This window comes from Mustela nigripes, chromosome 1 (genome assembly GCF_022355385.1).
Source record: "Mustela nigripes isolate SB6536 chromosome 1, MUSNIG.SB6536, whole genome shotgun sequence".
Classification (NCBI taxonomy): Eukaryota; Metazoa; Chordata; class Mammalia; order Carnivora; family Mustelidae; genus Mustela; species Mustela nigripes.
In genome coordinates this window covers 147,523,635-147,535,682 of record NC_081557.1, presented here as the reverse complement: position 1 = coordinate 147,535,682, position 12,048 = coordinate 147,523,635, and the positions used below count along the sequence as shown (strand labels likewise).

At 45.4% G+C, this 12,048-nt stretch overlaps 1 protein-coding gene across 3 annotated transcripts in view; it reads right to left on the bottom strand.

Moving 5' to 3' along the window:
* RNF175 (ring finger protein 175) overlaps positions 1-10,975 on the bottom strand; it is a 46,317-nt gene extending 35,342 nt beyond the window's left edge. For 2 of the 3 annotated variants that reach the window (XM_059375020.1, XM_059375030.1), the window contains exons 1-3: positions 10,820-10,975; positions 4,422-4,459; positions 1,586-1,727 (exon numbers count right to left, since the gene is read on the bottom strand). In XM_059375020.1, coding sequence (XP_059231003.1) covers positions 1,586-1,727; positions 4,422-4,459; positions 10,820-10,885 — 246 coding nt within the window. In that variant the 5' untranslated portion in view covers positions 10,886-10,975. Of the gene's footprint in view, positions 1-1,585; positions 1,728-3,192; positions 3,198-4,421; positions 4,460-10,819 lie in introns of those variants that run through there. The other variant, XM_059375040.1, reaches the window with a different exon arrangement.
* Between the last annotated feature and the right edge of the window lie 1,073 nt (positions 10,976-12,048).

The following is a 12,048-nucleotide window of genomic DNA, read 5'->3' as shown; positions in this document are numbered from 1 at the left end:
TACCTCTTCAGAGAATTGACAGAGGGGCAATTTCTCCAAATATAAGACAGGGACAAATTATTCTTGGCATAAACTACCTTGAAAATCATCAAATAAAAATGGTGGAGGAGTAGTGGGACATAGTGCAGGTCAGCTGGCTCACGAGGCATTTTCTTTTCAGGAGGCTTTCTATGTAAAATTTACACCAGAGTTGTCATGGAAACTGAGCATGTTTTGAAATATCTAATCCAGAGATCATTATCAGTTATAAGGGAATAATGAAATAGGGCTATGAATGGTTTCCTTAGGAATCCAGTTTTCTTCTTACTTAAGGACTCGAGAAATTCTGAATATTAGGTTATTTCCATTTTGCAGATGAGAAAACCATCGTTGTTTTATTTAAGAAGCTTTTCTTTGACATGAGTGAATAACTTATGAAGTTTTATTCCAGTCTTTTTCTTTTAAAAACAATTTGTTCAAGTATTATATAGAGGATGTTTATTTTAATTGACAAGACAGTGGTACATAGCAGAAAATTAGTGTGTTTGCTTAAACAACAAAAAGACAAGATTTCCCTTTCTAAATAAAATGTGTAACTTGTCTAAACTTAAACATTCTACAGAATTAAAAAGAATCCCTTTAGACCCTGTGCTACACAGGGAATAATTTCTATAATGGGTAAAAATAAAAAACAATATAATATTGGTCTAAGCCAGCACTTCATATGTCACAGACAAGTTTTCTTATATAATGACCAGTCTAAGACCCACAACCAGGTGGAGTGTTAAATGAGGATCTTCTTTCTTTGCAACATACTCAAGTCTAAATGATTGGTTCTCAAATGTGGTCTCTGGCCAAAAGCATCAGCATAACCTGGGAACTTGTCAGACGCGCAAATTCTTGGGCTCCTATTGAATCAGAGACTTTGGGGGTGAAACCTAGGAATCTGATTGACAGTCTGATTCACCTCTCCAGGTGATTCTGATGCACCTTAAGATTTGAGAACCACTGCTGGAAACATTACAATGGCAAGATCTCAGGCTATGATCCTGAGGCCCCAAGATGGTAAGGTTCTCATGGACACGCTCAAGTGGGATTGGTCTTTGCCAACGGGATCATGCTTTGTGTTGCTGAGGTCAGTATAACATTTGCATTAACCCATTTTCATGGATACGCCAACTATTGATGCCAGCTGAGTTTATGGCTAATTAAACAAAGTTAGCCTCAATCTTTTGTTGCTGCAGTTCCTAATCTGCCTTTTCCTAGGCCACTTGCAGAAGTTGATCATGCTAAAGGAAAACTAATTCATTTAAACCAAAGTTTCTTAGTCTTGTCATGAGTGACAGGAGCTGTCCTCTGCATGTTTAGTGGCATCTGTGGCCTCTACCCACCAGATGCCAGAAGCATCTCCCATCCGCCTCTCCCCTCCCACTAAGGCGTGACAACTGAAAATGTTTCCAGATGTTGCCATGTAACTCCTGGGGGCAAGACTGCACCCTGTTGAGGGCCACTGACTTAAACCAAAGGGTTTCCTTCAAAGCAGTGAGAAAGGAAGGATGCAGCAGGAAGAGGAGCAGGCTTCCAGAGGCCCCTGGGGGCAACTCACGTTGTAGGACCGGCCATGCCTTTGTCTCCACTGTACCAGCACTATCTGGGCGATGACCAGGGTGCAGAGGAAGATCAAGATCATCTCCACGTGCATGGACTCATGGCCCCGGTGCATCTTGTGTATCCTCTCCTGCTGCAGGCTGGAACCAGCAAATGATGTCATCTGAAAAAGGCTTCAACCCTTGCACTGCACATTTAGGGGAACAAAATGTCTGGGCTCATGGAAAGCAACTGGAGATTTCAAATGTAGGGGGTTTTAAGTTTGAGTACAGTTTTCCTAAGGTTTTCTTGGTTTTGCCTTTTCTCTCAGGCTTGAGGAGGGGCAGCAGAGAGGAGGAGTCTGAGTTCATTAGGAAAACCAATTCCTCTCAGCCCTTAGCTAGCCTGTGTGGTTTGGGCTTCAGCCTTGTCCTTTCAAGAGAAATGATGGGGCCAAGAAAGTCACTGATGGGCTCTGGAAAGACCTGGGTGCCAGTCCCCAGTCTGGCACACTATCGTCATACAGACTCACAGAAGTCACTCATCCCTTCTGCACCGCGGTATCCTCCTTTGCAGACTTAAAATCGTCATCCCTCTGTACCTCACAGGATTGTTCTAAAACTCTAAAGCCCATGTTATTTGTTCTTAAATGAGGAATAATAATGATTATCAGGTTAAATCATATAAAATTGCCATTTCTGAAATTCAAAACAGTAAAATAGTGGTAATTCCAAGTAACTTTAAATATTCTTAAGTAAAAGGATATACCGCACATGATACCGATGAAGAGAAACTTATCCAAAGGACTCCAGAAAACTCCTCAGTGAGCTGTGTACATTTTTTTTTTCATTATAAGGAGAAAGAAGCAGCCCATGTATTACCTTAAGCAAGTACAAACATTCAGTTGATGGCTGAATGTCTCAGTTTTTAGATGAACTCTTGGCTTTGCATAAAGGTAGAGAAAACATGATTATAGTACATCATCTGGTTTAACTTCCCATAGTGGAAGTAGCTTCGGAGGAAACCTAGAGCAGTGGTTCTTGTTGTTGGCTGTAAACTGAAAATCACTGGGGAGCTTTTAAAAGTCCCAAGGTCTAAGCCGTGACCAGATCAATTAAATGACTGTTTTTGTGCCTTACATGGGCTAAACCGTGCTCACCCCTGTTCATATGCTCAAGTCCTACCCCCCAGTTCCTCAGAAGGTGACTGTATTTGGAGATAGGAACTTTAAGGAGTTAGCTAAGGTTCAATGCTGTCCATGAATGGGCCCCAATCCAATCGGACTGGTGTCCATCTAAGAAGATTTTTATATATAAACTCCCATGGAGGGAAGAGTGTAAGGCAGCTGCAAGCCAAGAAGGGTTGGGAGAAACCAGACCTGCCAATACCATAACCTTTGACTTCTTATCCCCAGAACCATGAGAAACGAAATTTTTGTCATTTAAGCCACCAGGGCTGTGGTACTTGTTATCGCAGTTCAACTTCCACATGCGATTTTCAGGTGCAGCCAAGATTGAGAACCACTGGGTTAGAGGAAGAGAGAGCAGTCCAGGGTCAGGATTAGGGAAAATGGGAAAATTGTGAATGCTGCCAATCAAGTACTTTATAAATAGTGGTTAGCATTACCTTTCGCTCTGGATGGGGCATCATCAGTCACGAAATCTCTTGAAGTTTCACTTATGACTGGATATAGTCTGCACTTGCTGTACTGATCAGAAAACACTGCAGGGTACTATTCTGTGCTGTGAGACTGTGACCTTTTAAAGGCACTCACTGGGTATGTGGGCTGGGTTTTCCCCCTTTACCAGTAATTTCCACCACTACTCTGAAGAGTGAAGTACCAAGTGCTTCCGAAAAGGGCACTGAGGGTGCCCCCTGCTGGAGAATGTGTAGCAATGAGCCTGCAGAGCCCATTAAATACCGCCCGAGTTCTCCTTTGAGATGGAATCTTAGAACCTGGATGCTGGGAGGCACATTAGATGTACCTACACCCCTACCTTTATCAAATGAAGAAGCTAAAGTCCCTATCAGGTAAGCAACCTTAAAAAATTACATTGTTAATAGTCTCTGTGTCGGAAGCTGAGCTTAAGAAACTCATTAAAAAATACACTTGTTCCTTTGAAGAAATGGGAAGTGAAGAAAAATTAAAGGGTACAAGCACTTACAGTTTTTATAGCCCCCAATCCAAAGTAACTATTTAATATTCTACTTGGTGAACAGACTTTCAACTTTGGGCAGGGAGACAGAAAAGTGACTTTATAATTGGTCTAAAATAGGGCTTGCATAGACATAAACCATGCTTTATGACATGCATCGACTTTGTGTATATATAATGAAAACCTATCTTAAATGGTTAACCTGTATAGAATTACTTTGGAAAGTATAAAGTAGTGTGCAAATATAATAAGTATTTCCTGTTTTGATTAGGAATACATTCATCATTGATTACCATAATGCAAAAAAAGGAAGAACTTTTCATTTTTATTTTATTTCTTTTGGTGCCCACAGGGCCCTAATGGCCCTACAGTAAGTACTAGAACACAGGTGAAACAGCATATATAAAAAACCAGATGCATCATATGCCTAAAGTAAATACTAACTTGACATTGCCCTATTTTGAAGGACATACAAATCCAGTTTTGGGGGACTATGTGGGGCACACTGTAGGAAACAGAAGAAATCCAAGTGGTTCAAGTTCATCCTATTAGTGCACATGCATGCTGTGCTAACCGACCTTCTGTAGCCTGAGACATTTACAAATAAATCATAGTTTCATTTAATTTCTCCAACTGTTAAGGTGGAGATGGAATTTTTAGATAACAGCTGTAAAAAAAGAAAAAAGACTCATTACTTACTTCCACTCATCATCTGCAGAAAGCTTTGTGTGAGAGATCTGAAAAAAAAAAAAAAAAAAAAAAAAAAAAAAAAAAGAGCCCTTTTCAGAATTTGTTTTTCTTTCCAGCTTGTAATGTACAGAGGGAAAAAATGAATACAATGATAATGATGAAGATGATGATGATGATGATATTTTCAGAGACATCTCTTTTCTAGTAGTAGTTCCCTTATTTTACAATATTTTTCTCTAGGGTGAAGTCTACTTTTTGACATTTTTTTCTGGTATGTTACTAGGCAGGCCCATTCAATATCTTACAAGCATTTATTTTGGATACTAAAGTGACACTAAAATTCATCTGGAAAAATAAGCATATAAGGATGGCCAGGAAAACTCAGAAGAGTAAATACCGGAGTAGTGGCCTACCAGACACTGAAATACATAATAAAGCCACAGAAATTAACTTTCTATTACTGGCCTAGGACTAGGAAGATAGATGAGTGGACAGAACACAGACAGCATCCAGGAACAGACCCAAGTACATATGATAAATGAATCACTTCAAATCAGTGAGGAACAAAAACGGATTGTTCAACGAATGTTGCTGAGACAAGTGGTTTTGGAAAAAAATATAGAGCTGTATCCAAACCCCATTTCAAAATAAAGTCCATGTGGATCAAATATTTAATTGTAAAAAAGAAATTCTTGGGGCACCTGGTGGCTCAGTTGGTTATACATCTCTTTTCAGCTCAGGTCATGATCCCAGGGTCTTGGGATTAAGCCCCATATCAGACTCCCTGATCAGTGGGAAGTCTGTTTCTCTCTCTGCTCCTCCCCTGCTCATTATTCTCTCTCTCTCAAACAAATAAATAAATCTAAAAAAAAAAAAAGTCTTAAAAGCACTAGAAGAAAATATGGTAAATGTTTTAATAATCATGTAGTAGACAAAGTATTTCCAAGTATGAGGTAGAGACCTGAAATTGTAAAGTTAAAAAAAGCAACAGATTTTTTTTTCTAGGCAGAATGAAAGTTGGAGCTTTATTTTGAGGATGACGGTGGTTAGCCAGGAGGAGCTCAGGATCAGAGCCTTGCCTAAAGGGATGGTGGAAAACTTGTGGGACTTTGGGGAATTTGGTTGGACCAGAGACCAGGTTGGGGTCACAAAGACAGCCTCAGGGGTTCCACTGAGAGGGCTAGTTGAATCTACAGACCTCAGGGTCCCCAGCACCACCTTCTCTTAGGGACAGTGAGGTGGCTGCCTGGGCTAAGGGACAGGCAGGCAGAGATAGTAGGGGAAAGGGTACAACCCTTCACCCCACATCCAGGGTGGCAGGAGGGAATGGGGCACAACCACTTTATTACTGTGGGCAGAGAACCTAGGGTGCTAGGTGAGATAAACGGGGTTGGATGCGAGGTGGTCCCTGCATTCTCCTGCTTCTGAATTTACCCCACCCCCCAGAAGGGCTGAGGGTGAGAGGGGGCATCCGTGGCATTGGGAAAGATAACACCCTATGAGCACTGGAATCTTCTGGGAGCACGAGAACCCCAATGCCCTGGTGTTGAGCGCCCCCTCCCCCACTGGGAGGGTCCACCACCAGTTCCTGAGAACAGTTGAAGGTTGTTGCCTCTGGAGAGTGGGAAATCAGGAATGGGAAAGGGTAGAGTGGTGACAAGGGTTCCATTGTTTTTTTGTTGTTGTTTAAGTGCTGTAGAACTATTTGACTGCTTAAAATGTGGATGTCCATACTTTTAATACAAATTAACATTAAAAAGAAAAAAAAAGTAAGATGATAAGGGGGAAAATGTCTAGCAGCTAGTGCCGAAAATGGCTTCCTCCTGCCCTTCAGATGCATTGTATACATTAAGACAGTTTTTCTGAACAGATTAGGTTAGGTATGTCAAAATTTTAAGTGTTCGCTTACCCTATGTAGAATAGTCTAGGAATATTCTCTCACAAAATAAGGTGAAAAATGCACAGGGAAAGATGACATAGGTGTTTGCATAGTTTTATTTATAATATTGAGAAATTGGCAACAATCTATGTGTCAACCCATGCGGGACTGGTTAATGAGTTCTGATATAATAAAGAAAATCTATTGGGTCTTTAAAATGATTGTTCAGATCTATATTTCTTGACACAGAAGTATCTCCATGACATATTGTTAAGAGAAAAAGCATGCTTTAGAAATGGTTGTATATACTGTAAACCTATTAATGTAAATACAGAGTTGCACTGAATCAACAAACATCCAAAAGAAAGCGGTGTCCAGAATGGTCACCAAAGTCCTAATAGGAATGATCTATGAGTGCTGATGTCTGCTGGCATACTTACTCCTTTTTTATACTTATTTTTTTATAATCTGCATGAACATATGTCACTTAAATGAAGAAGTCATTTTGAATCTGCTTCTCCTTTCTCCTTCTCGTCTGTCATTGCCAAATCCTTTTTTCCCTGCTAGCACATCCTTATTTATCTCTCCTCCCCTTTTTGTTCACTTCTGAGCTTCAGATTCTTCTACCCAAGTGCCTTTTACAGATTTCCACTTGGATGTCCCCCAGACACACAAACTCAACCTGACCCAGACTGAACATATTCGTTTCCCCCAACCTACTTCCATTTCAGTTCCCCCTCTCACTCAGCAACTCCATATCCCATCTATCCAATCATTCAAAACACAGATATGGGGCACCACTCTCGACCCTAACCCTCCACCACCAACCCAGTACCCTCCTGCTGACCTTACAAAAATACCTGGCAACCCACTTCTTTCCACCTCAATGGCCTCTGTGCCAACAATTTTCTTCATTCATCCAACCAGTATCTATTTACTACCTCCTGGGTGCCACACACTGGGATAGGACCTGGCATATGATAAAGGTGAGTAAGACAGAAAAGGTTCCTGTTCTCATGAATTAAGCCTTGTGTTCTAGAGAAAGTATGGACAATAAGCAAGTAAGGAAAACAATGACCTAATGTGGTAAATTCTATGAAGAAACAAAATTTAGTGTGTGGTAAAGAGCCAGAACAGGAAGGGGCTCTTACTCTTTAGACTGCCTGGCAAGGGAAGGCCTCCAGCCTGGTGTGCAGTGTTCCCTCCCCACCCCGGAGATCTTAAGCCTTCACTCCTTTTCTCCCCTCAAACAATGAGGGTGATCCAATGACAAGCAGACTGGTCCTTTCTGATCCTCTGCTCGTAACCCAAGTGGCTGCCCTTGTCACTAACAGGACTCCTGCGGTCCTTGTCAGCTTCATTTCTCTCCACAGCCCCTGAACAGCCTCTGGTCTAGTCAAGCAGAACCTTCCTCCCCCTGAGTGCTCTTCCTTGTCCCCCAGACACGCTTTGGGGATGCCCTAAATTCCACTTCCTCCAGGAAGCTTTTAGGGTTAGGCACCTCTGGTAGATCCACTGTCCACTGAACACTGTCACCACAATGCATGGTCACTGGTGATTTATTACTTGTCTTACCCTGAATACCCCCATATGACACAGCATGCCCTCAATCAACATAGAGTTGAACTTTGAACAATGTGGGGGCTAGGGGCACCAGTCCCCCATATAGTAAAAAATGTGGATATAACTTTTGATTCCCTAAGGCTTATCTACTAATAGCCTGTTGTGGACTAGAAGCCTTCCCAATAGCATAAGAAGTTGATCAACACATACTGTGTATGTGATGTGTATTATTACTGTATTCTTATAATAAAGTCAGCTAGAGACAAGAAAATGTTACTAAGAAAATCACAAGGCAAATGCATTTACAGTACCACACTGCCAATAATCCATGTACACGTGGACCTGTTGTTCAAGGGTCAACTGTATCTGAAAACTGCCTCCCTCCCAGCACCAGCCCTCCTCATTTCTCACCTCAGCTGCTGCCTCCAAATGGGTCTACCCACTTTCAACTCTTCCCTCACAAAAACCCGTCTGTTAGAAAAATCTTGCTAAAATGCTTGGCAAAACTGGAAGTGTGAACTCAAACTACTGGTGTCCCTGATACATATGTGAGGGAGGTACAGGTGTGTCAGACTTGGAGGGCCGTGTTTAGTGATATGGAATCCATGTCACTGGGCAAGCGCAGAGCTTCCATGACTGGAGGGGGAGGAAGGGGTTGTGTCAGGCCTACTCTAAGGCAGAGAAGAATTTGGGGTAGAGGTGGGTCCTCTGGGGGAAATAGAGGTTGCAAAGGAGGCCTCAGACAAGAGGAAACTGATGAATCCACTCTGCCTGCTTTCTTGCATCCCAACTTTGAGGAATCAGGAGCAGACATGGTGTAGCTGGCTTGCTCTTGTGACCCCACAGGGGTTCTAGCTGGGGAGGAGGAGGGTTTTACTTGTCACAAAGGGCTAACACTGGGAGCTGGGCAGCCTAGAGTCTGGATCATGAGGTTTTATGTTCATTACTCACTCACATATTTGTCGAATAAACATCTCCTGAAGCTCTGCCTTTTGCCAGGCTCTGTGCTGGGTCCTGGAAATACAGTAGCCAGCAAAGCAGATCAAGTGCTTGCTCTGCTGGAGTCCAAGGGGATGGAGGTTCTCAGAAAAACAAGTACACAAAGAAATATGCTTCAGGGGGTGATAAGGATGTTGAATGAACATTAAACAGGGTAACGTTTCAAGTCAGGGTGCTGTCATACACAGGGTGCTCCGTAAATTCTTATGGGGTTGGGGTGCTCAGTAACCATATCTATTTCTCCTTTATTATCTGCAGCTCTTACAAAGTCTGTTTTAAACTAGCACTTCTCAAACTTTGATGTGCAGTCAGCCAGGGGTTCAGTTAGCACACAGATTTTAAGCCTGCAGTTTTGGGGTGGGGGACTGAGACTCCATTTCTAATTGGCTCCCAAGTGACACCTTGGCCCTGGGTCCCTGGACCACAAGGCTCTGCCATGAGGGGTTAAGGGAAAAGCTGCTGAGTTCCCCCTAGGGAAGAATTTACAGGGGATCATGCCTCCTGAGGGCAGCAGGCAAGGTAGCAATGGCAGCCTTAAGGGAACAGCAAGAATAGCAAGAATCAGCCACAGAACTGACTCTGCCAGTCTTCTGTCCTTCCCAGCTTGCAGACTTCTTCGTCCATAACCTGCTGTGAATGATCTGATCTGGTTCACAGGAGAGTGAAACCAGGAAGTCAGCCAGGGAGTTCCCTTACAGCTTCCCTATTTTAGAGAATAGATCCCCAATACATAATGTGTTACAAGATTTGTCATAATCCAGCTCTCTCTGCCTACAAGGATTCATGAGCCCTGGATTTCTGCCAGGATCATAAAGAATATCCACTCCTACCCCTACCTTTCTCCATGCTCACCTCCCAGCCCCCACCAATTTTTTTCACCTCCAAGTAATTTCATATTCCTGTTTCCTCCATGGAGAATTCTCATTTCCCCTCATGGCCACATGGAATCTCATCCATTCTCCAAGGCCCTGCTCCCAAAAGCCATGCCATCCCTCCCTCCCCCATCAGCCTTCCCACCCTCCCTGTCAGAAGCAGTTCCTTGCTTCCTAGAAAGCCTACAAAACTTCACTCCAACCTCTTATGGGGACAGTAATCTCTTCCTACCTTCTATGAGTTATTTTATCCTTGTTATACTTTCTTCCCAGGATGCGAGCTCTGGGGGAAAGGTCTACCTCTAACTGCTTCCCCTTTACCCATGCACAGTTCCTGGTATGTGATCACGGCCTAAGAAGAGTCCATAAATGAAATATAGTAATGACTTGGATTTGAAAACACCGAAGGGTTCGGGGGAGGGCAGGATGCGAGGAGAGGAAAGTGCTAGCCCAGAGCTTCTCTAACCTTGAACATCAGCACCTCCTGGTAACTAGTCAGACTTGCAAATAAATGATCAGCCACTATCCCTGATATCAAGAATTAGAAACCCGGGGCATAGCCCAACTATCTGCGTTTTAACAAGACTTCCGAGTGATTATGATGAACGCTGAAGTTTGAGAACCTCTGAGAACCACAAAGTCAAGCCTAATGTACACCCAGCACCCTTCAGCTGTTGTCTTCCAATGCCCACGGCCTTCGCCTGGGCCCTGGGGCTTCTGTCAGGGAGAGGGTGGACAGAGGGGCAGCCAGTACGGAGGACAGGGAACGGATAGGGATGAGTCCAACAAGGGTCCTTCTGGAGGAGACAAGTGGCAGCGGGGGGACGAAGTTGGAAGAAGGAGGGGTAAGGAAGAAGAAAGGGGAGAAGAGGGAGAAAGGGGAGAAAGGGAAAGAGGGCCATGGAGAGGGGTTCGACTCCCATGGGGTGGGGTAGGGTGAGGCGAAGCAATGAGCACCTTCCAGAAAGGTCATCCGCCCCTCCATCCCGCGCCGGGGCGAAGGACTCGGAGACCTGTCCGCGCGGCCACCCAACCCCCGCGTGATCCTCGGGACTCTAGCCCCGTGTCCCCAGACTGCGGCCCGCGCCCCATACCTGCTCGTGCTGCGGAGGCGCCTCCAGCACCGGCGCCGCCTTGCGCACCGCGGCCCCAGCGGCCATACCTCAGCGGCGGCGCCCGCCCCCGGCCGCGCAGTCCCTCGATCCGCGCGGGCGGGGGAGGGTCTCCCGGAGTCCGCAGGGGGCGCTCTGCCTGGCGAGCGCGGGGGGCGAGCGGTGCGTACGGCGGCCCCGCCCCGGGTCCTGCGGCAGCGTGCGCAGACGGCCTCCGGGAGCGCCGCCCCTCGGGCCGGTGTCCGCGCCCCCGCCGCCCGCAGAGGCGCGGGCTCGGGATCCTCCTTCCTGCCACGGCCCGGGGGATCCTTCAGGGATCTTTCCCTCTGTGGCCCGGCAGTGGTCGGCCACCGTGGCTCTCATCGCGTGCGGCGCCTGGCTCCTGCCGGCGGTTTTGTCACCAGGTGGCAGGGCTGGACACCCTGCTCAGAAGTAAGGTGGGAAGAGATGTGGGGAGGACGGAGAGTGAGAAGTGCAGAGGAGAGAGAGGGAGCGAAGGGACGTTTTCTCCCGGCTCTTTCCTTCAGAAGCCTTTATCTCAAGACGGGAGTTCAGGCGACTCTCCAAAACCTGGGAGGCTGAACTTCTGTTGCATCTCCGGTTGCGTTTCTGTTCCTGGGCCCATCGGCCCTTCTTCCCTGTTAGCTGCAGTTTTAATTATCTGGACAGGTCCCTGTTGAAGTCACCCTTGCCTCCTCCAAAGATGACAAAGGAGAGAAACTCAGCTGTGGGGAGAGAAGGAAGACCCTCTGGGCCTTTGTGCTGCTCTGCCCCTGCACTTCCTGGTGGGAAATTATCCACAATTTGCCTCCGTCTCCTCCACCTTCAGGGGGCATTCTCCTTCCCCTCAGCTGTAGACCTAATATGGATTTATGGCTGGGAACAAGCTGGAACATTGGGGGAAGCCTTTAGGAACGCATTGGTAGAGCAAGAGACAAAAAGGGATTATGTTAGTAGATAGACTGACTTACAAAATATGGCTGGCTCCTTTCCAGTTTGTGGTGGCTCACAGTTTCCAAGAGCTACAAGGAGCTACCAGTGGAGGCTTACCAACAGGTGGATACAGCTCTGCCCTTGTAGAACTTCTAGTCTAGCATGGCGTGGAGACAAAACATCCAGGACGACTACCTGGTAAGTTAGTAAGTGGTAAGTGCTTCCTCCTCCAAGTGCTTGACCCGTGTCAACTCCTTCAGTTGTCACAAGGCCTCCAG